Source organism: Mus caroli, unplaced genomic scaffold, assembly GCF_978045245.1.
Source record: "Mus caroli unplaced genomic scaffold, Mus_caroli_1 scaffold_2, whole genome shotgun sequence".
NCBI classification, from domain to species: domain Eukaryota; kingdom Metazoa; phylum Chordata; class Mammalia; order Rodentia; family Muridae; genus Mus; species Mus caroli.
This window is the reverse complement of record NW_028227257.1, coordinates 104055859-104078705: the sequence shown is the minus strand read 5'-3', so window position 1 is coordinate 104078705 and position 22847 is coordinate 104055859. Positions and strand designations below refer to the sequence as shown.

General features: G+C 40.8%; 1 protein-coding gene across 2 annotated transcripts in view; it reads right to left on the bottom strand.

Annotated features, from left to right (window-relative positions):
- Positions 1 to 22847, bottom strand: part of Pde11a (phosphodiesterase 11A) — a 366204-nt gene that overhangs the window by 315246 nt on the left and 28111 nt on the right. For both annotated transcript variants that reach the window (XM_021181980.3, XM_085834775.1), the window contains exon 2: positions 7343 to 7501. In XM_021181980.3, coding sequence (XP_021037639.1) covers positions 7343 to 7501 — 159 coding nt within the window. The remainder of the gene's footprint in view (positions 1 to 7342; positions 7502 to 22847) is intronic.

The following is a 22847-nucleotide window of genomic DNA, read 5'->3' as shown; positions in this document are numbered from 1 at the left end:
CCTTTGGTATTTAAGCATCTCAAAAGCAACAGAGAGTTAGCAGAAAACAGTAAGCTCTCCTGGCAGAAGTGTTATGTGTCCCTATGGATCAGCAATTCTCAGCCTGTGGGCCATGACCCCTTTGGGGGTCGGATGACCTTTGTACATGGGTTGCCTAAGACCATTGGAAAACACGAACAATTTGCATTACAAGTCATAACAGTAGCAAAATTACAGTTATGAAGTAGCATTGAAAATAATTTTAGGGTTGGGGGGTCACCCCAGCATGGGGAACTGTGTTAAGGAGTCACAGCATTAGGAAGGTTGAGGACTACTGCTGTAGAACTGTGTATTTGGAAGTCTTTTACCAAGCACCTTCCCCAGAACATATTTAGAAGATGAAGAAATCCATCTATCGTTGCTCTCAATAAATTGCTTTATTAAGTTGATAAGTTGTTTGGGAGTTAACTAGGATGGTAGGACTGCAGCTTGTAGCCATGTCTAAAGATATTCAAATTAAAAAAGAAGTCAATCATAGGCTAGCCAAACCCCATGTGAGTAGCCTGCATGAATTGTATTCAGCTTTCTGAGACTACCAACCTGTCATTGTAATGAATTCAACATCCTCCTCCTGCTCCTCAACACAGCGGACCTGATATCTTGTACCTTCCATATCTCATAGCTGCTAAATATCATCCTCACAAGCAGACAGGATTTTGAAGTGTGAGGCTTATGAAATCCTCCCTATTATCTGTCTGTGAGTCTCATGCTTATGTTTCGTTGCAAACTTGAGCCTCTGTGGAGACTCATTAACACCATCCGGGCACCCTCCTCAATGCCAGTTGGCAAGGCAGCACTGCCAGTAACAAGTTCTGGAAGATGGCCAGTCCCCAGCAGCTGAGCTCTGTTAGCAGCATCCCAGTTCCAAAAGATGTCAGTAAGATGAATGTATCAGGATAACTGAACGCTCTGAGTTATGAACTGAGAGGAGGTGACCACAGACTAAGAAACTCCATAACACCAGACACAATAGGATGTCAGGCCAAGACTGTTCACATTTGCCTCTGGACAATAGACATGTTCTTCTTTATGCAATATGACAAAAGGCAACACCTTTGCCACCAAAGGATCCATGGCCTAGAAGGATAGATAAGAACCAGTTGTCATGCTAGTGAGCCCAAAAGTCTTAATAGATCACCAAGGTTTGCTTCTCTCTACCTCATAATTTTACCCTGCAAAAATAATGTTTCCCTCTACTCCCTTTGAATAACAAAGGGATAAGTTAATTGCATGGAAGGGCTCTAATCATACAACCTAACTCAGATAGCTTATACATAGCCCTGGGACACAGGAACCTTTGCTTAGAACCCATGAAGTGAACCAGAAAATTCCAACCACCCCTTCTATATGACCTTCCTTTATGTGCACCTCCAGCATGAATTACCAAACTAGTCATTTGCCAGTGTGTGGCTGAAATGATTAATACATGCATATGCAAGGCTGGAATTCACGCAAACCTCTCACTTTGCTTCTGCAAATTAAATTCTTGCTAATTATCTAAGACTTTTAAAGCACATGATGGTATTAAAGTCGCTGAAATGAGAGCTATAGAACAGGACTGGCTGACCATCTTCCTAGCGCTGATCACTGCACCAGATGAAGATAAGTGCTAGAGGAGGAACCAATGACCTGCCTAAGTTCTCCCAATAATTATTGCACGACACCACGTAGCCACTGACTCTTTGTCCCCAGGTGCAGAGCTTTCAAGAAACAACATACAATCCTACTCACCATGACTTTAAGTCAAAATGAATTAAAACCTTTAAATTTTTTTATGTATCTCAAAGTATTTGCTAGTTTTCATAGCTCAGGGTGTTTTAAAATCGTGCCATATATAACCTGCAATATTAAAAAATGAAATTTTAAGTTAAGGGGACAAAAGTAATACTATGCTAATTACACAGTAAATTTACATGTGTGAATGATGGCCAGGAAGCTGTGGCTTGTCCAGCAGTGAGAGGTACCCTAAATGTTTGCTTTCTGTTTCCCTCCTCACTGAAACTCTGTTTGTGAGGCTCAGAAGGTTCAGTCAACTTGTTCAAGCTCACTGGGCTAAGGAACAAATACGTGAGTCTGTCTTGGAGCCATTCTGACTCCAGAGCCTTTAGTTCCCTTGTTTCCTTACCTGTAGGCAAGTCAGAAATTACATGTGCATCTGGACTTTAAAGGGTGTTTGTTTGCTTGCTTAGGATTTTTAAACATGTGTGTCTGTATGTGGGTTTCTGCCCATGGGTGCAGTGCCCATGGAGGCCAGAAGAGGGCATCAGATTCCCTAGAACTGGAGTCACAGGTTGTTGTGAGCCACTATGTGGATGCAAGGAACTGAACTCAGACTCTCTGCAAGACCAGTACTCACTCCTAACACCGAGTCCTCTCTCTGTCTTGTCCAGCACTCACACCATTCTAAATGAGCTCAGACGCTTTTCAAAAGCGTCTGCTGACATGGACTCGGCTTGCCTTTTGACTCAATAGATTTCTGTCTGTGGAGAACACCCCAAGGAAATAGTAAGAAAGCAAAAGGAAATGTGTTTAAGACTCTATTTAACAGGTATACACACACACACACACACACACACACACATAACTTACAGTCTTCAAAAACCAGAACTTGAGAACATCAAGAAATACAAATTATATTATGCAACATAATATACATATGCAGTGAATGTACCATGACCCAGACTGAATTAGGTAATAGCTGGAAAGAGTCCAAATTCAAGACAGTGAAACAATGTTATATAGAAAAACGAAAATAAGAAAACATTATAATTACCCAAATGGAAAATATAAAATAAAATATTATATATATACATATGAATATATATTATATTATATATATATTTATATATATATGTGTATATATATATATTTCACAAGGCTGTTTGTGGTGGCACACCTGTAAGCTCAGTATTCAGGAGGGCAGATGCAGGAGGCTCACCGCAAGTTCGAGACCAACATGATCAGTATAGCAAGCTAAGACAACATAGTGAGACCTACCTGAAAATAAAATAAGAAGTAGAGTACAAACTAGCATAAGGATAATCTTAAAGAATTAAGTAAAAACAGTATATTCATTAATAGTAAATCATGAACTTGTAACTAAACCCCAGTGCCAGAAGAGTGCCTGGCATATAGACATGCATTAATAAAAACCTGTTTAATAAAAACAACCAGGAAATCTACTGAGGTCATGCTACAAAGAGGTCAGCCACCACATGCACTGGACAGCCTCAGAGGGCAGAATCAGCATATTCTATGATGATAACAGGATTCTGCTTGAGGTTTTGGCCTGAGGATAGCATATGAAGAATAGATAATGCAAAACACATTGGCCTTCAGTAATAGCTCAGGGAGCATCTTATTATTGGCTCTGAGTAGACAAAAGCCTGGATGAGGACCAATGTGCTAGTCATCGAGCAGAGCTTGTCTGCCCTTAGCTCTTTGCTGCTGAGATTACAGTCAGGGTCTTTTTGATCCTCCACCATCAGGCTGGCTACTGATGGAAGTGGTTCCAACTTACATCATCATGAATGGTCTGGGCTTTCCCTATTCATATATGGAATCTGTCATTTGTCTTACAGGCTCATTACAGAATATGCAGCTAATGAGCAGCCAGCTTAGAGAGGAAGGGCTGGGCTTCTGTTCCCTCTGCTTGCCTTGTCTTTCTCTCTGTCATGTCTACAAATTCAGCAACCTGGAAGTTCCAACGAATAGAAACTTAGAAACCAATAACCCCCCCCCCCCCCCCCGGAGCTCGTGTCTCTAGCTGCATATGAATCAGAAGATGGCCTAGTCGGCCATCAGTGGAAAGAGAGGCCCATTGGTCGTGCAAACTTTATATGCCTCAGTACAGGGGAACGCCAGGGCCAAGAAGTGGGAGTGGGTGGGTATGGGAGTGGGTGGGTATGGGGAGGGGTTGGGGGAGCGTGTGGGGGACTTTTGGGATAGCATTGGAAATGTAAATGAAATAAATAACCAATTAAAAAATATGAAAAAAAAAAAGAAACAAGTCACACCCGTAGTTCTCACTCCTTCCAGTGCTGCGGCCCTTTAACACAGTTCATGTTGTGGTGACCTCTAGCCACAAAATTATTTCGTTGCTACTTCATAACTGTATTTTTGTTATTGTTATAAATTGTAACATAAACATCTGATGTACCAGATATCTGATATGTGATCCTGAGGGGAGTCACAACCCACAGGTTAAGAAGCCACTGACTTACGCAAAGGAACTTTTCCCCTGAGACCTGCCTGAGCCTCACATACTGTCCATGTGTTAGAGGGTCCTTCGTGAGGAGGGAGGCCTATGAGTTAAGCCCTCTTCCAGCTAGTTTCCCTGTGTCCCTTCATGGAATCTCCCTTTGACCCTGAGACATTAGTGTTAACCAAGACATAGATGAAATAATTTCAATGTAAATAGCACTGTAAATATCATCACTTGGACAGATGTGAAGTCACATTGTCCTTCCTCATTTGGTAGAGGCAGCAAGATAGTTAGTATCCCTTTCCATTAAACGGTTCTAGAATTTATTTTTTAATTTTTTTTCTTAACTATGACAATTGGGTGCATAGAATCTCTGCAAGAAAAAAAAAAAACCCAGGCTAGAAATTGTGAACATAAAATATTGTGTAACTGTGTCACCTGGATGAACATAATCTATCAGCCCTGTCTGATAAAGTCCCAACCAGTGAAAATATGATAGGGTTTTTAAAAAATATCCTGGAAGATAAAATGATACTGTGGGCACATGAAACACTCACAGAAGAGAAAAAACATAATTTGGGGAACAAAAAAATAGGATTGACTCTAAGAAATAATCTGTCTGAGAATAAGTGAAGAATACAAGAGAAAAAAATTAAACTGTTAGGGAAAATGTTAAACGTAAAAGTGTGATGGTTTGAATATGCTTGTCCCAAGGGTGGCACTATTTGGAAGCATGACCTAGTTGGAGTGGGTGTGGCCAAGTTGAACTAGGTGTGGCCTAGTTGGAAGGAAGGATCTCGTTGTATAATCGGGTCCCTGAGTGAGAGGAGAAAAGTAGAAAGCTGACCATGAGTTTTTACCTTGTTACATACTAAAAGGCACAAGCCCTAAATCCTATCTAAATTTTGAAAGGAGACACATTTAGTTCAGGATTTTGCCATCTACGGTTTTAAAAATGGTCAAAATAAGTGCTTTGATGGAACTGGAGATACGGTTTAGCATTTTAAAGTTACATACTGCCTTTGCAGAGAGACCCCTAGTTTGGCTCACAGCATCCTTAGCTGACACAGCCACTTGTAACTCCAGCTCCAGGAGATCCAGCGCCCTCTTCTGGCTTCTGCAGGCACTTACAGTCACATGAAAACTCTCAGACAGACACAGAGATGTGCACAGAAGTAAAAAAAAAAAAAAAAAAAAAGGAAAATCTTTCTGAGAATTTGTTTTGCCTAGACATCCCCTGAACGTGTGTTATCGTGGCTAATGTGGCCTATAGGTTATAGGTTTTGTTAATTTTTTTTCAATTTCTTAAAGTTTATAATGCTCATGGATTGCGCTCATCCCTTGCTCTCTTTTATGTAATCATACTCCCTCGCTTTCCCTTCAAATCATATTCTCATATTTATAGCAAGTTGTTTTGTTTTCTGACTCACTGAGCTCAACCAAGGCTACCTACTTGTGTCGCCACAGATTTGGAGTTTATGTCACCATGGATATAGAGCTGCCTGTTGGAGCCTGCTGGGCTTAGCAGTGAACAACAATACAACTGAAAACAACGACTTTTCCTCTCTAAGAATCTAGCTAATCCATAGCACAGTAGCAGCAAAGGGTAAGCTTCATGAGTCCTTCCCTTATCCACATTTACAGAGCCGCCTTATGCAGGCCAAGCATAAGTAACTGTACTTAAGTGTAAGTACTGGGTTAGGAGTTCATCATTACGGGGGCTGTATCCTACCTGAGGCATTTTATAACTCTTTTCCCTATCTTCTAGCTACTATCTCCTTCCCTTCTTCCACAAGGTCCCCTGAGCCTTAGTGGGGTGGTGGGGTGGTGTATGTCTTGTTTAGGGGTGAACCCTCAACATCACTTTTTCTTGGCATTAGATACCCATGAATCTCTTCGTTCACCGCCATGTATTGCAAAGCATTTTCAAATGCTTTTTCTGTCTCTCTTGGTTCTGTCAATGGAAACCTTGATTCAGAGATCCAATGTTCTGTCTTCCAAGAAGCCCCCTTGGAGCTCCTCTCTCCTACCTATACAGTCAGGTTAGAACATCTTGTGCCTCACACCTCAGGTAGCTCCTGGATGTCACAAAATATGTGGGATTTACCCGGCTACCTGCTATGATCCAAACCCATGTGCTTTATACACAGGACCAAGAAGAAGTCATCCAAGGTCCTGTGATACTCTATGAGTTTATAAACTTTTACAAGGATTTGAGTTCTTTCAATTCCATGTAGACATGACCTTGGTGAAGGACTCTCTTCATTTCAAAGTGCTCCTTTTTATTATAACCATATTTCGTGTTCTCCTTCTGCACCACAACATTTGCATTCGTGCGCTATTAATAATCAGCACTGGTCAATAGCAGAGCCTCATCAGAAGTTACATTATAAAGTTTTCAATCAGATAGTAATAAAACAGCCATCAAGCTTAAACAAACTAGTACAAGATTTGCTTTTACTTCAACCAAATTTTATTCGTTGTGGAGATAAAAGCCTTGAAGACAGAGCATGGTCCCTGAAGATACTGTCTTGCAGTGAACTGCTTGTAGAGACCTTAAAAGTCCCAGAGCAAAAAGTACGTCACTTCTACCAATGTCACCTGTCCTTCAGAAACAAAAATAATGCTCACTTTACAAAACACAATTAAAACACTCATTTCATTGAGGTTTTATAATCAGAATTAAGAAAACAACTCTCTGTGATGGTTTAAAATGATGAGAGAAAATACTGAGCTTTGGAGACACAGTCACCTTCCTATAGTCTCTGCCCTCCCATGGTCAAGGCGATGTTCTCAATTAAAAGGCTTACTTACAAGGAAAGTAAAGACCAGGCAGTAGAAAGAATACTACTGGGACTTGTAATAAAGCCGGCTTAAAAAAAAAAGAAGTGGACTGATTATATCCAATTATACCCCATTCTATAAAATACTTTTTTTAAAAAAAAGGCCTCCATTACATCTAGGAGAGCATAGAGAAAGCTCTTTGATCTGTGAATAGGCTAATCGAAGAACTGCTCACATGATTCCCATCCTTTCAGTGAGAGCAGCAATCAGCCATCAGAATGGAACGTACAAGTCACGCAAGTCGTGAAGTCTTACTTTTTCGTCGTCTTCTGTAAATGGAGCACCCTCGGGGACCTTATTTATCGCCTGGGCCACACCGATAATCTCCCCATCACTGTTCCGAATGGGCATGCACAATAGTGATTTTGTCTTGTATCCAGTCAACTTGTCAATTTCATCATTGAATCTTCGGTCCTAAAAATAAGACAGAAATTATTCATTTCAAGGGCAAGGAGGTGAGAGGAGGTGCGGAAGCAAGTCCCTGGGAAAGCTCCCCTCTCCCTGGCTTTTATTCTTAGGGGTGGATTTGATATTGTGTTGAAATGGCCAAAATAAATGATAAATCATCATGATAATTGTGAGCCAAGCTAACAAAAGGAAAAGGGCCAGTGTCCTAAGGAAACTTCACTGTGTTCTTCTTAATAAAATATACTATTTCACAATGATAACTGAGTATGAAATAGTACATGAGAAAGCGACTATCACATATGCAAGAAACTACTAAAACCTCCAGGAAAGAAGTAGTTTATGTTGGATTAAAATTATTCTAGAAAAAAATCTACTCATCCATTCTGATAGTTCTAAAATAGTTCCAAAAAGGAGTGTGGGGGGGATTAGGGGGTAATAAAAAGAATACCAGCTAAAATATGTAGAATAAGTAGCTCAATTATGTAGTAACTTGTCATTAACTATCAACAAAGCAATGATCATAAGCAAGGATCACCAGTGACATTAGGTGAAGGATGCTAAGAAGAATATTTACATGACCTTCAAAGGACACCCTAAAATATTTATTAATGATAATGGCAATGTGAGTTCTATAATGAGAAGACCCAGCAAATTCTATCTTAGACAAATAATTAAATTTCCCAGGAATGTGCCAAAATAACATCATCGTTACCTGACACGATGCCTTGGGAAGGAAACATGCCCCTAAGAACGTGGGGTGTTCATATCAAATGGACAGCAGAAACCATCATCTAAGAAAAGAGACCCAGGAAACAGAACCTGGGCAGATGGCTTACTGTGGAAAACACTTGTTACACAACCATGAAGACACGTGTTCAATCCCTGGCATGCCATAAAAAGCCAGGCACAGCTGTGTGTGTCTGTAACCCCAGGCCCCAGGAAGGAAGAGACAAGTGGATCCATGGAGAGACACACTAATGTTAAGGTTGACCTTTGGTCCACATATGCACAGAAACAGGGCACATACACACATGTAGATATGCCCATAGAAAGAGGGAAGAGAGAGAAGTGGGGGGAACAGACAGAGAAGTCGACAAGCAGTTATTCCATCAGAAACCCAGTCTGGATTCTTCAAATAGTGTCAGCATTAAATTCAAAGCCATGGGCTCTGCAAAGAGGCATGAAATCCAAAAGAAATGTGCGGCTCTTCACTGGATGTGTTGGGGACAGAGCTGAACAAGGTTAGATTGCAGCCTTAACAGATGCTTTGCTGCTGGGATGTTGCTATTGCTATTGGAGCTATTTAGGAGTGTGTCCTTAATTTCAAGTTATACACACTAGGCTATCTGGAAGGTGTATACAAGACCTTCAAACTATAAATAAAGAAGGGAGAAATAAAGAGGGAAGAAATGAAGGACAGAAGAGAAGGAGGGAGAGAAGGAGCAGGGATTGATTGCTGAGGGGGCAGTAGAAACTGATGGTGCTTCAGGGAAGGTGACAGTCAGGGCGAATTTGGTTTGCTGTTTCAAGCCCAGGGCTAGCGTGAGATTTGTCTAACTATCCACAACTGTGTGTGTTAAAGCCCCTTAAAACACATAACCACATTCAGCTCCCTGCAGCCATCTAGAGCTACTGATTTTCACAAGGGCTTGAGGCAACTGGTATTGACAAGATGAGCCCCTCAAGACATGTGTCTAGTTTGTGTTTTTACTGGTGTGATGAAACACCATGATCAAAAACACCTTGGGGAGAGAAGGGTTTATTTCAGCCTATGCTCTCAGGTCAAGCTCCATTGTGGAGGTAAGTTAGGGCAGGAATCAAGGCAGGAGCCTGAGGGGCAAGAACTGAAGCAGAGGCCAAGAAGGAGTGCTGCTTAACTGGCTTGCTCCTGGCTGCATTCTTTGCACCCCAGGGCCACCTTCCCAGGGATGAGGCTGGTGATCAATGGGAAAATGAACAAGGAAAACTAGGACCTCATGACGTGATACCCGCTGTATCAACACTGCAGTGTTTGATTAGACTAGAGCTGTTTGCCGCACTGCGAACAAAAATCAAGACCATGGTAGTGGTGACTGGCTGCGCTGTTAAAAGAACTTGCTCTTCCAGAAGACCCAGGTTTGATTCTCAGCACCCACGTATTGGCTGATAACCGTCTATAACTCCAGATCTAGGGGATCCTATGACCTCTACAGGCACCAGGCATAAAAGTGGTGCATGCACATACAGGCAAAACCCTCCAACATAAAATCAAATAAAGAAATCTAATTTGAAGAAGCGTTTAAAAACATAGTAACAGAAACGAGCAAACTGCAATCCAATGACGTATGTGTAACATAACAAATGTTTAATGACCTCACATGGATCATTTACAGAGTCAAATACGGAGCAAAAATGTAAGTATTCATGAGAAAAACAAACATCGAATGTGCGCTGTGGTTACCTACAGAAAAGAGAGGCAATAGGAACAAGGAGGTATAGAGAGGCTTTGTAAAAGAGTTTTGCTTCTTTATAAAAAGAGCTAGGAAGTGAGAGGATGGTTCTCTGGGGAGGAACGGGTCTCTGGGTGCATAAGGAGGCTGGACTATGTTGATGTGGGCATCCTCTGGGAGTCTTGACCTTGTCAGGATTTCTGAAGAACCAGCTACCCCAGGATACTGTAGACACGCAATCACCTATCATACAGTCTCCAGGCTGGCTCCCAGGCTGTCCCCCTCTGTCACAATGGTGAGAAAGTTGTCCATGAACCTGCATCATGACCTGGTGATGGTTTTCTTTTTCTTTTTTACTTTTATTACTGTTTTATTTTACATTGTATAATATCATACATAATATTTATATAATATACATTTTATATATAATGTATTGCATTTTATGTATCATATAGTGTATTTCATAATCACATAAGGATATTTAATGTTTCTTTTCTATTAAGGTTATTGGGAAGTTATTTTGTCTTTCTAGGTTTTCTTATTTTATTTTGAATTTTATTAATTTATTTTTAATTAGCGTGCAAGTTAATAGGGTTTTGTGGCCTTTTCATTCACCATGAATGTGAGCTGATCACACTCATACTTGCTCTGCAGTGGAGTCCTCCTAGGCCGATCCTCCGCACAGTCTCACTCTCGGCTCTCACTAGATCTTGCACAAACCCTCTCCTTATCCAAAGAGCCCTGCAGGAAGCTGCGAGGGCTGGCAAGCCTCTGACACTCCTGCAGTTGACCTTTGCTGGGCTTTGTTATCTCAACCACTAGGACATAGGCCCTGCAGAGCTGTGGAAGCTCTGACTGTGCCTCTCTTTGTCTCTGTCTTGTCCTGCGATTCATCTGAGAGTAGGAGAAAACACCAGGTCAGTTCCATGACTGAGACAGACCTTTCCTCCTAATACAAAAATTTAACCTTTGAGTCAAAATTTGAGAGCCGCTGTATTGGGGAATTTTTGAGACCGAATTCCGTACTGTGGTGAGTTGAGCTGGGGTGTTTCCCAGCCTCTCTTAAGAGTCTCCGTGGTGCAGCTAGACTTAATGGGAGAGCTGTTCCCTTTTGTTTACTCTTCCCTTAAGGGGATTTAATTTCATTACTACAATATATGACCAAATAGCTCCTCTATTTGTCCTCATAATGAAGGTTAAAGGGAAAGATTGTTAATTCATAAGTAGAACTTTGCAGAAGCTTAGACAGGGCTTAACTCTCAGAAGGCTCTTCCCTATGTCTAGATCTATTGATCTACATACCCTAGAGGAACTGGGAGCCAGAGAGATACTACTATTCACAACTGACTTCCAGATCCCAGGAGGAAGAACCTGTAAAAAGTGAACCTAGAGAAGTTCTGTTCAGGGGAAAGTTCTCCTCGAAGGTCTATCACAGTATTACAAATACTTGGGACTGGAGAGAAGGCTCAGTCATTAAGATTATTCGATGCTTTTGCAGATGACCTAGGTTCAGTTCCCAGCACCACATGGTGGCTCACACTATCTGTATCTCCAGTTCCAGGGGATCCCACATCCACTGTGTGTGCCCAGAAGGCAAATATAGGGCACATATATGAAGGTAAAACACTAATATATCTAAAATAAAATAATAAATTTAATTTTTAAGTATTAGAAATTCTAAGCTGAGGTTTAATTTTCAAAACTGTTTTTTACTTCCCTAAATTGCAGACATGATAATAATACATAGTGCTATGTTTCCACTATGAGAACCATCTAAAATAAAATTATATTTTATGAAAATATACTTAACTAAGTGCTATGTAATAAAAATGTGTCCAACTCACTCGTATAAAAAGTCTATAAAACAAATGTAGTACAATGTTTAGATCATGGAGATGAATGATCTATTCGTCTATAACTATTTACATTTATTTTTAAAACTAAGAAATTTTTTGTATCTGATACAGGACTGGACTAGTAGCTACCTAGGAGGAAGTTTTGAGATAAAGCCTGAGGTGCTCTGGGTTAGGGAAAGGGCAGGGCAGTTAGAAACGGAAGCAGAGAGATTAGACAGTGAGGCAATGGTGCTTCTTGGGAGGTCAGTGTAATAGGAGAAAATAGTTTAAACTATTGAGCCTTTAGTTTTAATCTGAGAAAAGTGTAGGTGGGAATGCCATTTCCAGGGTCAGAGGAGACTGAGACAAAAGTGAAGTCTACATATAAAGATAACAAAGAAAGTCATTAAATCAGTTTACTAAGCAAGGTGGAGAACCTCTTTGGCCAGCTGTGTCAGATGTTCTCTTCTCTGGCCACATGTGAGAAAGTTTTCAAAGTGCCTGCCTTCCAACTCATCCCAACCGGAATCAGTCAATACTAAACATTTCCATTTTTAAACCTTCTATCCCAGTGAATAAGAGAAATGTTAAATGTTAAAGAGTGAAACCAGAGAACAGATTGATGGGGAAACCCTGAAGAATGACGGGAAAGGAGAAGGGTGCGCACCCTGGTGCTGCGCGTCGGAGCAGTGGACTGTGAGAGATTGCACTCGAAAGTCTCCCTGGAACAGATCTGGCTTGTCTGCACTGACCTTTGAGTCTGTAACCTCTGGGATAGCTTGCATCTCTGCAGAAAAGTTTCTTCTCCACCAAAGCCCAGCCACCAGGCCTGGGCCAAACTTGTCTCCAAAGTATTCAAGGCCACATGAGAACAGTGGACATGGGCATTGGTGGCTTTTTCTTTCTTTATCTCTTTCTTTCCTTCTTTCTTTCCTTCTTTCTTTCTTTCTTTCTTTCTTCCTTCCTTCCTTCCTTCCTTCCTTCCTTTCTTTCTTTTTTCTTTTTCTTTCTCTCTCTTTTTTTTGTCTTACTGACTTTCTTTTCATATCCTTTGCCTTTACTTTCTTTTGAGGGAGAAAGAACAAAGTTGTTTGGAAAGGATCTGGGAGGAGTTTGGGGAGATGAAAAATATAATAAATATATTATGTGAGAAATATTTTAATAAAAAAAATTTTAAAGCTAAGGTGGGTGCCTCCTAAAGAATGACACCTGAGGTTGACTCTGCCCTCTGCACCCATGTACACACACACACACACACTCCATAGAATATTTATCCTAAGACTATGGATAAATAGTATGTACACACATGCATCCAGGGGGTGTGGAGAGGAGAATATTCTAGAGGGTTTTAAGAAGGTGGGTAGTGCAGTGACTAAGTCTTCATTTCCGAGAGACTGCTTTGGCTGCGTTTAAAGGATGAGTTGGAAGGAAGAGACTCAGTAGCATATGGTGGTAGAAAAGGGACTGAGTGAAAACGCATTTAGAACACAGAATCACTGGGATTTTAGTGAGTTGATGAAACTGTAAAAGATAAAGAACTAGAAAACACCCCCACCCCCACCCCCACCCCACCCCACCCCCGCCGCCACTACCACCGCTGCCATGTTTCCTTGTTTCTTGTTCAGGAATGTAGGTGGGTTGTGAGGAGATTCACCAAATGAGAACAGGTTCCAAGGCTGGGAATGTGGGTTTCATTGTAGACATTTTGAAACTTAGTTGACCGTGGGTTGTCTACATGATGGGGATGTCCTAAAGTGTGTGTGTGTGTGTGTGTGTGTGTGTGTGTGTGTGTGTGTGCCTGTCTGTAGTGTGTATGTCTGTGTGTCTGTCTGTCTGTGAGTGTGTGTGTCTGCATCTGTCTGTCTGTCTGTGTCTGTCTGTCTGTAAGTGTGTGTGTGTGTGTGTGTGTGTGTGTGTGTGTTATTTTAGTTAGAGAAAATTGAAAAAGAGAGTAAAGGCTATTTCTGTAAGAATGAAAAGGTTGCATAATAACTTTTCACCTGGAGCAGAGCTTCACAAGCAGCCAGCTATGGAGGAAGCAGGATCAGCACCAAGATGATCCAAGCACATGACCTTGAGCTTATTTGTTTCTAAAAATACAACCCTGAGCAAGAACCTAGCAAATGCCTCTAGGTCTCTGGTGCAATATCACAAGGGGAATGGTGCTCGATTTATGTTCATCTCCCTGAGGACAGAGGAACAAGAACTGATCTATCACAGGAGCATCTAATAACTTCAGGCAAAGGCTCCTTTAATAAGGTTGTTAAAATCTGGAATGAGTTTTGGAGGATTGTGATAGATCTTGCTTCAAGAATTTTCATGTCATAATATTTTTGCAATCAAGTATTTTGAGCATAACTACACTTCATAAGCAGACGTTTCTAGGTGCCTTTTGGGTAGACCTCTTTTTTTTTTTTAATGTGATACTCAGCTAGGATTTCTAACATTTAAAAAAGGCCAAAACCATTTTCTTTCAGCAAAATAACTGAACTGTACCACTCCCCTGCCTAAAAAATCATAATCCCATAGATTTGTGATTTAAGACCTTCTATAATATCGTTGGTTCAGCCTGGTGCCACAGCATCCCCCCAGAAAATAGAATCCTACCCTCAAGATTCACTAGGGTTGTGTAAAAGCAGTCTCTGCAATCTAAGCCTTCATGTCCTTGAAAAAGAGCTGCCATTCACCACATCTGTGCATCTCCATCAGCCCCGAGAATGTGATTTTAAGAGCATATAAAAAGGCTGTTACAGTTTGAAGATGAAGTGTCCCTCCCCCTCCCCCCACAGGCTCATGTGCTGAGCGCTTGGTCTCCAGCTGGTCATGCCTTTTGGAGAAACTTTAGAACAGTGGTTCTCAACCTTGTTCATGTTGCGACCCTTTAATGTAGTTCCTCATGTTGTGGAGACTTCCAACCATAAAATTATTTTCATTGCTACTGCATAACTGTAATTTTGCTACTGGATCATAATGTAAATATCTGTGTTTTCCAATGGTCTTAGGCAATCCCTGCGAAAGGGTCGTTTGCAGGGGGTCACGACCCACCGATTGAGAACCACTGCTTTAGAAGGTGCTAGCTGTTTGGAGGAGGTAGACCACCAGAGACATGGCTTTGAAAGTTAAATTTGATCCATTGTCCGCTCCTTGTCCCCCCCCCCCCCTTCCTGAAACATCATGGTGAGAAAGCCCCTCTTCTGTACCACATTCACTAGCCACCGAGATGATCAACCACACCACAGGACCAGAATCCACTGAATCACAGCTGGAAACTCTGGCTCTAAACCAGCATAAGTCTTCCCTCCTTTTAGGTCGCTTTGCCAGATATTTTGCCATTTAGGAGAGAAATGAAACAAATACAAAGGCTTAAAGTCAAAGAGCATCCATTACTTGTTCCCATTATCTAAGAGAGAGCACTCAAGGGCTTTGCTTAAACAGAGCCGGAGCCAGGCAGGTCTCAGACTCATGGCGAAGGTGAGCCACTTAAGATCTCTCTTTTGCGTATCTGAGTGTTGGGCCCCCATCCTCTACGGGAACATTCTCTATGCTCATCAATGAGTCTTAACCACCACGTCTTCTGTAAGGATGATTTTATAGACAACATGCTTAGCTCCACATGTGTCCCTTCAAATCCAGGATGCTCGAACCTGTCAAGTCTAACATCCACGTAATGGTGGGTATGATTTTCAGGACCAGCATCTGAAGAAGCATGGGATTACAGAATACTTTATTAATTCTGATGGGTTTTTCACTGAATTTGAGTCTAAACGATTGTGCTCATTCATTATAGCACACTCATGTGTACATGGCACTTCTTCACTCTTTGGATAATTTTCATGTGTGCACAGCAAGAGAACGGCCTGGCAACTCATGTGAGCACTGCAGCCATCTCTCCTTTTGGGAAACTGATGCCTTAGCTCCACGCAGAGCAATAAAATACTAAATGGTGGAGGGTAAGATTACTCCAGGAATCTGCCTGTTGGTCAGTGTTAAAATCCATTGAACTGGAGGGTTACTTAAATCCAAGTTATCTGGGACTGAAGGAAACAGACTCAATACTTCAGGGTTTCCAGTACAAATTCACTGGCTGCATATACATCATATTTTCCTTAAAGAGTTAATGGACAGGCCTTTCATAACACCTGTGAACCTCTCCAGAGTCAAAACCCAAGCATATTCCCACGTTTCCACTACCCTATTTTTCAAATACTTTATGGAATTGTGATGTAGATAATCTAACAGAGACACAAAGTCTAAAATAAATAATATATTGAAACTACAGTCAATAGATCAGCAAACTTTCTAGGAATCAAAAAGAAATTGCTTTCATTGGTTCATCTATGAGTAAGTAGTCATTTAATTTCAGTTCACAAAAGTATCTCTGTGCTGACTAGTTGTATGTCAAGTTGACACCAGCTATACTCATCACAGAGGAGGGAACCTCAGTTAAGAAAATGCCTCTATAAGAATGAGCTGTAGGCAAGTCTGTAGGGCAGTGGTTCTCAACCTATGGGTTACAACCCTTTATGGGGTCTCAAATCAGATATCCTGCATATCATATATTTACATTATGATTCATAACAGTAGCAAAATTTCAGTTATGAAGTAGCAACAAAATAATTTTATACTTTGGGGGGGGCACTACAATATGAACTGTATTCAAGTGTTGCAGCTTTAGGAAGGTTGAGAACCAAGGATGTGGGGTGTTTTCTTAATTAGCGATTTATGGGGGAAGAGCCCAGCCTATAGTGGGTGAGGCCATCCCTGAGCTGGTGGCCCAGAGTTCTAAATGAAAGCAGCCTGAGCAAGCCATGGGGAGAAATCCAGTAAGCAGCACTCCTCCATGGCTTCTGCATCTGCTCCTGCCTCCACGTTCCTGTCCTGACTTCCTCCAATAATAAACAGTGATGTGGAAGCATAAGCCAAATAAACCCTTTCCTCCCCGTGTTGCTTTTGGTCATGGTGTTTCATCACAGCAATAGAGACCCTAATAATACAATCTCCTTACCATGGTTACTTCCCACTGGACATTCATGTCCAGAAGATGCTTGAGGGACAAAGTTGTATATGGTTTTTAATTAGCTTTTTAATTACTTGACACGTTCTATTCTTTCTCTATAGAAACAACTAATTGTTGTGAATTGATGAAAGGTTTGAGACTGTACCACATGAAAACAAAGAAATCACAAACAGTAACTTGATACCTAATGCTTTGTGCCTCCTAATTAGATTCTTGCTGGGAGAAGTACAGAATCACCCCTGTTGTTCTCAGTGTGTGTTTGCAGAGTGTCATCACAGTAAAGAAAAGATTGTTGCTGAATCCTTTCACAGATAAGATGTAGCATTCTGAATAGTAAGAATAGTATCAAAACCTCTCCATGATTTTGGAAGCCTCAGTCTGACTCATGAGCAGAGTTACCGTGGGGCAGTCTGCATAAAGGTCAGCTCTAGCTGAAAAGTCCAAGATGATCCGTCTTATGCTGAAGCCTTCCAAATTGACTTAGTGGTTAGCAGACTCCATAAAAACTTTTGATATGAGGCTTTGGAGCAATCATGGTTGTCATGTGTTGTTGAGGGGATCTCAGTCCCTTCAGTTCCACTGAAGTCAGCTCTGTTAGCTCTGTCATTCTCTGTCCTGCTGATCTCAGCGGGCGCTTCTTTTTTATCCTGTCCTGTTGTCATTTATTATTTATCTTTCTCACAATAAATACACCTCAGAGGCAGAAATGGTTTGAAAATGGAAGAACCACCTCACAGATGAAGACCAAGTGCAGGTGAGGTCGTAGACAGAGAAATGATAAATTCTTAAGTTGCTTTCATGGGTTCCACAGTTATCTACATAGATTTTCTGTTGGTGTGCAGTTGGGTTATGGAGTTAAGTGCCACACTGCACTCTTTAAACCTTAGAGGGGAGAATTTAATTGTCTATGAGGAGACCAGTACATGAAGAAGAGCTACAGCTAGGAAGGCCAGGAGGCCTGCAGATAAAATAAGGAAGTGATTGTCACAAGAGCTGTGGTTTAGACGCTAGACAGTCAGAAACCAAGAAACATGTATGAAAACCAAGTCAAGACAGCAATGCACAAACTCCAGGGCAGGGCCAGGAGAGTCAGTATTATCCACTCATTAAAACTCCAAAAGGGGTCACTCCAGCATAGTATTTTGAAAATCCCTTTTACCATGAAAACAACCTATGGAACAACCTGTAAAACAGCCCCCAAATAGAATTGATTTGTAAACTACTGTGGTAGTAAACTCCTGATGTTTCCCACATTCGTGCCAAATTAATATAACTCTCACCATCATGTATTTTGCTACATTCCTGAGTTTTATTGTTACTATGTAGAAGATGCTATTAATATTTAACAAAAGTCATTTATTTAAAGTATGCTTTTCAAGGCTCTGAAACATTTTTAACTACAACCTAAAATAAAATGTACTTTTAAATGTTTTTGACCATTGTTTCTTGTCAAACATCATAAAAATAGAGATCTTTGATCTTAATTTTGGTTTCAAAACAGTAATTAAAATAGTAAAAAATGTTCTTAAATATAAAAAAAATTTAGCATACTAGAAAGTCACATGTAGTGTGTGTGTGTGTGTGTGTGTGTGTGTGTGTGTGTGTGAACATAGATGCCACAGCACATTTGTGGAAGTCAGAGGAAAACTTGCTACACAGGATCCAGGGGTCAGTCAGGTTTGCTGTTCGGTAGTAAGCACCTTTAGCTACTGACTCATTTCTCTGGCTCAGCTATCACTATTTTCTGTCATTTTAAATAAGCTACCTATGTTTATATGATGATGATGATGGTGGTGATGATGATGATGATATAACATACATATAGAAAAGAACTGAGTAGTTAGTAATAAACACTTTTAAGTTTTTTACTCTTCAATTCACTCATTTCATTTTTAAGAATTTATAATAAGAGAAATCAAATAATGCCTGAATATTTAATGAGCAATTTTATTATAGCATGGTGACCTCATACCACCATATGAAGTTATGGGTTATTATTTCACATATTATTAGTGATTGTTTATTATGATATTAGAAAAGACATATTTTTTAAAAGTAGTATAGAAAGCAGTTAAAGTTAACACGGGGCTTCCTAGGGGTGAGAGGACAGCCATCCGGGACGGGATTATATGTTCAAAACTGTTATCCAAAGAGAGGGGATATTGTGTTACTGGACTGTAAAATACACCTGATGAGTCAGTCCTAATACACAACATGAACATTAAAAAGTCCGCACCATTGTGCTCTGTAGTTTAGAAGGCTGTAAGTGGGTCTAGGCTATAAGTGGGTCTAGGCTGGCCTGAAACTAAATGGCTCTGTTAGTTCTTTAAGCTGTCATCATCTTGGAAATAAAAAACCCTTTATCATCAAAATTAGGCCCAATTGAGATGCTGCCCAGAAAACTAAAGGAACTTGATGATATTGTCTAAAATAAACCAGAAAACAAAGAATAGACAGATAGCCTAGTTGAGCAATGTCTTAATGTGTCAAATGGCTCTTTCAACTCAGACTGATTCTGGCTCCAGTGTTAAACATCACAACCTCTCACATAACAAAGCATCCTGATTTTCCAAAAGGACCAAAGCTCAAAACTGAAAATCAGCAGTAGCTGATATTTGTACTGAAAAGAAAGAAAGCCAACTACTATAATTTGAACTGGTTGGCATGCCTGGGTGCAAATGTCACAAGCAAGTCCTGACGGCCTGGGTTAGAAACAACCAGGCACCAAGCACTGTACAAAAGACTCCCCTCCTTCTAGGTGGATCCTCAGGACCACTGCGCATCCCTGCATCCCAGAGTGCTTTCCTGCTCAGCCTCCTGTCTCCTTAAAGAAGGTCCAGCACTCTAAGACCTCCAAGATAAACAGTGGATAGCTTAGAAGTCTGAGTCTCTTTCTTGTGAGTATGATGACAAAATTTTTGTCAGTCAGTTGACAAGAAAATCCCAGCAAAAGAGGACCCAATGTATTTCAAATATGAGTAGGCTGTTGGTACACTAAGTAGGTCCTCCTAAAAAAAAATGAAGTTTCTCAACAAAAATTATGGACAGCTGTCAACTGGTTACAGAAAATGTTGGAGAGATCATTCAAATAAAGAGAAAATATGATGCTGCTCAAGTTGTTTCTGTTCATACCTCTCCAGGGCGTTCATGAGAAAGTGGTGGACTAGGCCACATAATTGAAAAGTTGTGTAAAGGATTTGCCAAAAGCTAAACTTTAAAATATTGTGGAAGATTCTAAGAAAGCATTGCATGGCTCCCCCCCCCCCCCCCGGGAAGATGTAAGTAAATATCTATTGACTTTAGATGTAGCACTTTCAACAAACCAAAGTGAGGATTCCCCCTAGGTCTAGGTTGGTAGACCAATGAGTTCAACTAGGGCTACTTATTGGAGCAGGGGTGTAGAGTTATCTGCAGGAATGTGGACTACTTTAAAAGCAACTATGCTATCAAAGAAAATGTCTCCTCCTACCCCATCTAACCATGAACTGATTATACATCCTCAGAGGGGATGGGCTCACATACCTAATTCTGACTAGCTAATACCTATGCTGACTAGTGAGCAAACTCCTCCTGAGTGGGTTATGTACTGTTCCAGGGGAATGTTAGTAATTCTAATCCTGTGATGTCTTGTGGAAGTGATCATAGTTCCTCTGATCTCAAGACTGATCGTTCCTGGAAAACAGAGTTCCATAACGGGAGTATATGAGAGTATGGTAGACTTCCTAACACAATGCCCTCATGCTCATGCTTTTTAATTGTGTAGGTGATATATGCTAAGAAGTTAGAGGTCACGCTAGTGTTATCACCCAAATATCAAAACAATGTTCATAGACCTTTATAAAAATTGAAGAATTCAATATGTTTGATAAGCAATAGGATATGTCAATCAATTAAAAGACAATAGCCAGACAACTTTGCTGCAGGGATTTGAGGAGACTTAAAAATGCCACATAAAGCAACATAAATGAACAAATTTTGAAACTGGACATTTAAGTGAGAGTGAGAGGATATTTGTTTTTAGTGTAATTTAATGTTGCTGGAGGTAGCCAAGGCTGTCCTACTGAGAATCCTAAGACCAAGATGTCTTGGGGAACACTTCTTTTCCCATGGGGGAAGCTTACATAAGAACCCATCTGAACATCTTGATAAAATGCTTCCCTTTAAAATACAGTCTTACATTGGAAGTTTTCATTTATACTACTTCTATATCTTCAAAAATACTGTGTGTGTGTGTGTGTGTGTGTGTGTGTGTGTGAGAGAGAGAGAGAGAGAGAGAGAGAGAGAGAGAGAGAGAGAGAGAGAGACCAATGCTGGCATATGTAGAGGTTAAAAGTTGACTTCAGGATGTCTTTCCTTATTCACTTTTCTGCCTTGCATTTTGAGACTTTGTTTATTACTAGGTGGGTTGAATAAGAATGAGCACAGGGTCCCCAGTGGAGGAACTAGAGAAAGGACCCAAGGAACTGAAGGAGTTTGAAGCCCCATTGGAGGAACAACAATATGAACTAACCACTACCCCCAGAGCTCCCAGGGACTAAACCAAAGAAAACACATGGTGGGTTTCATGGCTCTAACTGCATATGTAGCAGAGGATGGCCTAGTTGGTCATCAATGGGAGGAGAGGACCTTGGTCCTGTGAAGGTTCTATGCCCCAGTATAGGGGAATGCCAGGGCCAGGAAGCAGGAGTGGGTGGGTTGGTGAGCAGGGGGAGGGGAAAGAAGAAAGAGGTTTTCAGAGGGGAAACCAAGAAAGGGGATAACATTTGAAATGTAAATAAAGAAAATATCTAATTTTTAAAAAGAAGATGCAAAAAAAGTGCTCCCATAGGTTCATGTATTTGAGCCAATGTCACCAGACATTGGCCCTATTTGAGATAGAGGTATGGCCTTATTGGAGTAGGTATGGCCTTGGTATAGGAAGTGAGTCACTGAGGGTGAACTTTGGGGCTTCAAAAAGAGCACACTAGGAACAGTCTCTTTTCTTCTCCCTCACCCTCACACACTCTCTCTCCCTCTCCTCCCTCTGCAGATCAGAATGTAAACGTCACAGATACTGCTTCAATATCTGTCTCTGGGCTGCCATTCTCCCTGCCATGATGAAAATAGACTGAACCTCTGAAGCCATAAGCAAATCCCCAACTAAATGCTTCCTTTTATAGAGTTGCTTTAGTCATAGTGTCCCTTCACAGCAATAGAACCATAACTAAGACACTTACTGAACCAGAGGTTCACTGCTTTGGATGGACTGACCACCCTGGGGTCTGTGGCCCTCCAGTGCTGCACTTACAGATGTATGCAGCTGTGCCCAGATTTTATGTATTGTTATGGGTATCTGAACTCAGGTCTTCTGTCCTGTACAAAAGTATTTTACCCATTGAGCCATCTCCTTATCCCCTCCACTATATTTTTAAATAAGTCAGAAAATGGAAGGAAAAAATAAGGCTGGGCATGGTAGTATAGATCTTTAATTCCAGCATGCAGGAGGCAGAGGCAGGTGATCTCTATGAGTTCGAGGCCAGCCTGGTTTACACAGCATGTCCCAAGCCACTCATAGTTACATAATCTGAGACTCCATCTCAAAAAATTATTTTAAGGAAAAAATTATTCAGAACAAAATCAGAAAATAATACCCTACTTTTCCAAAGCTTGTTTAAACACTAATATCACCAAGTATTTTATGTTGGGAAAGTTTCTATGTTCAAAAGATATTTCATGAATAGCAACCTAAGTCCAGGATTTTAAGTGTTGCTATTATAAACTGGAGGTAAGTTACATCCATGATGTCTACATCGCTGAGGGAAATGGATGGTTGATTGCTAACCTACCATGCACACAGCCCCACATTCATTCCCCAAAATTACCTCAAGAAGTAAAGGCAAAAGACAACGGTAGCACACAATGAACTACCACTTTTCAAGAAACCATATTAGCAAAACTTAAAAAATATTTCAATTCTGAGGCTTATGATAACAATTGGATCAGCAAGATATGCCCAATGAGCCGGGCATTGGTGGCACACGCCTTTAATCCCAGCACTTGGGAGGCAGAGGCAGGCGGATTTCTGAGTTCAA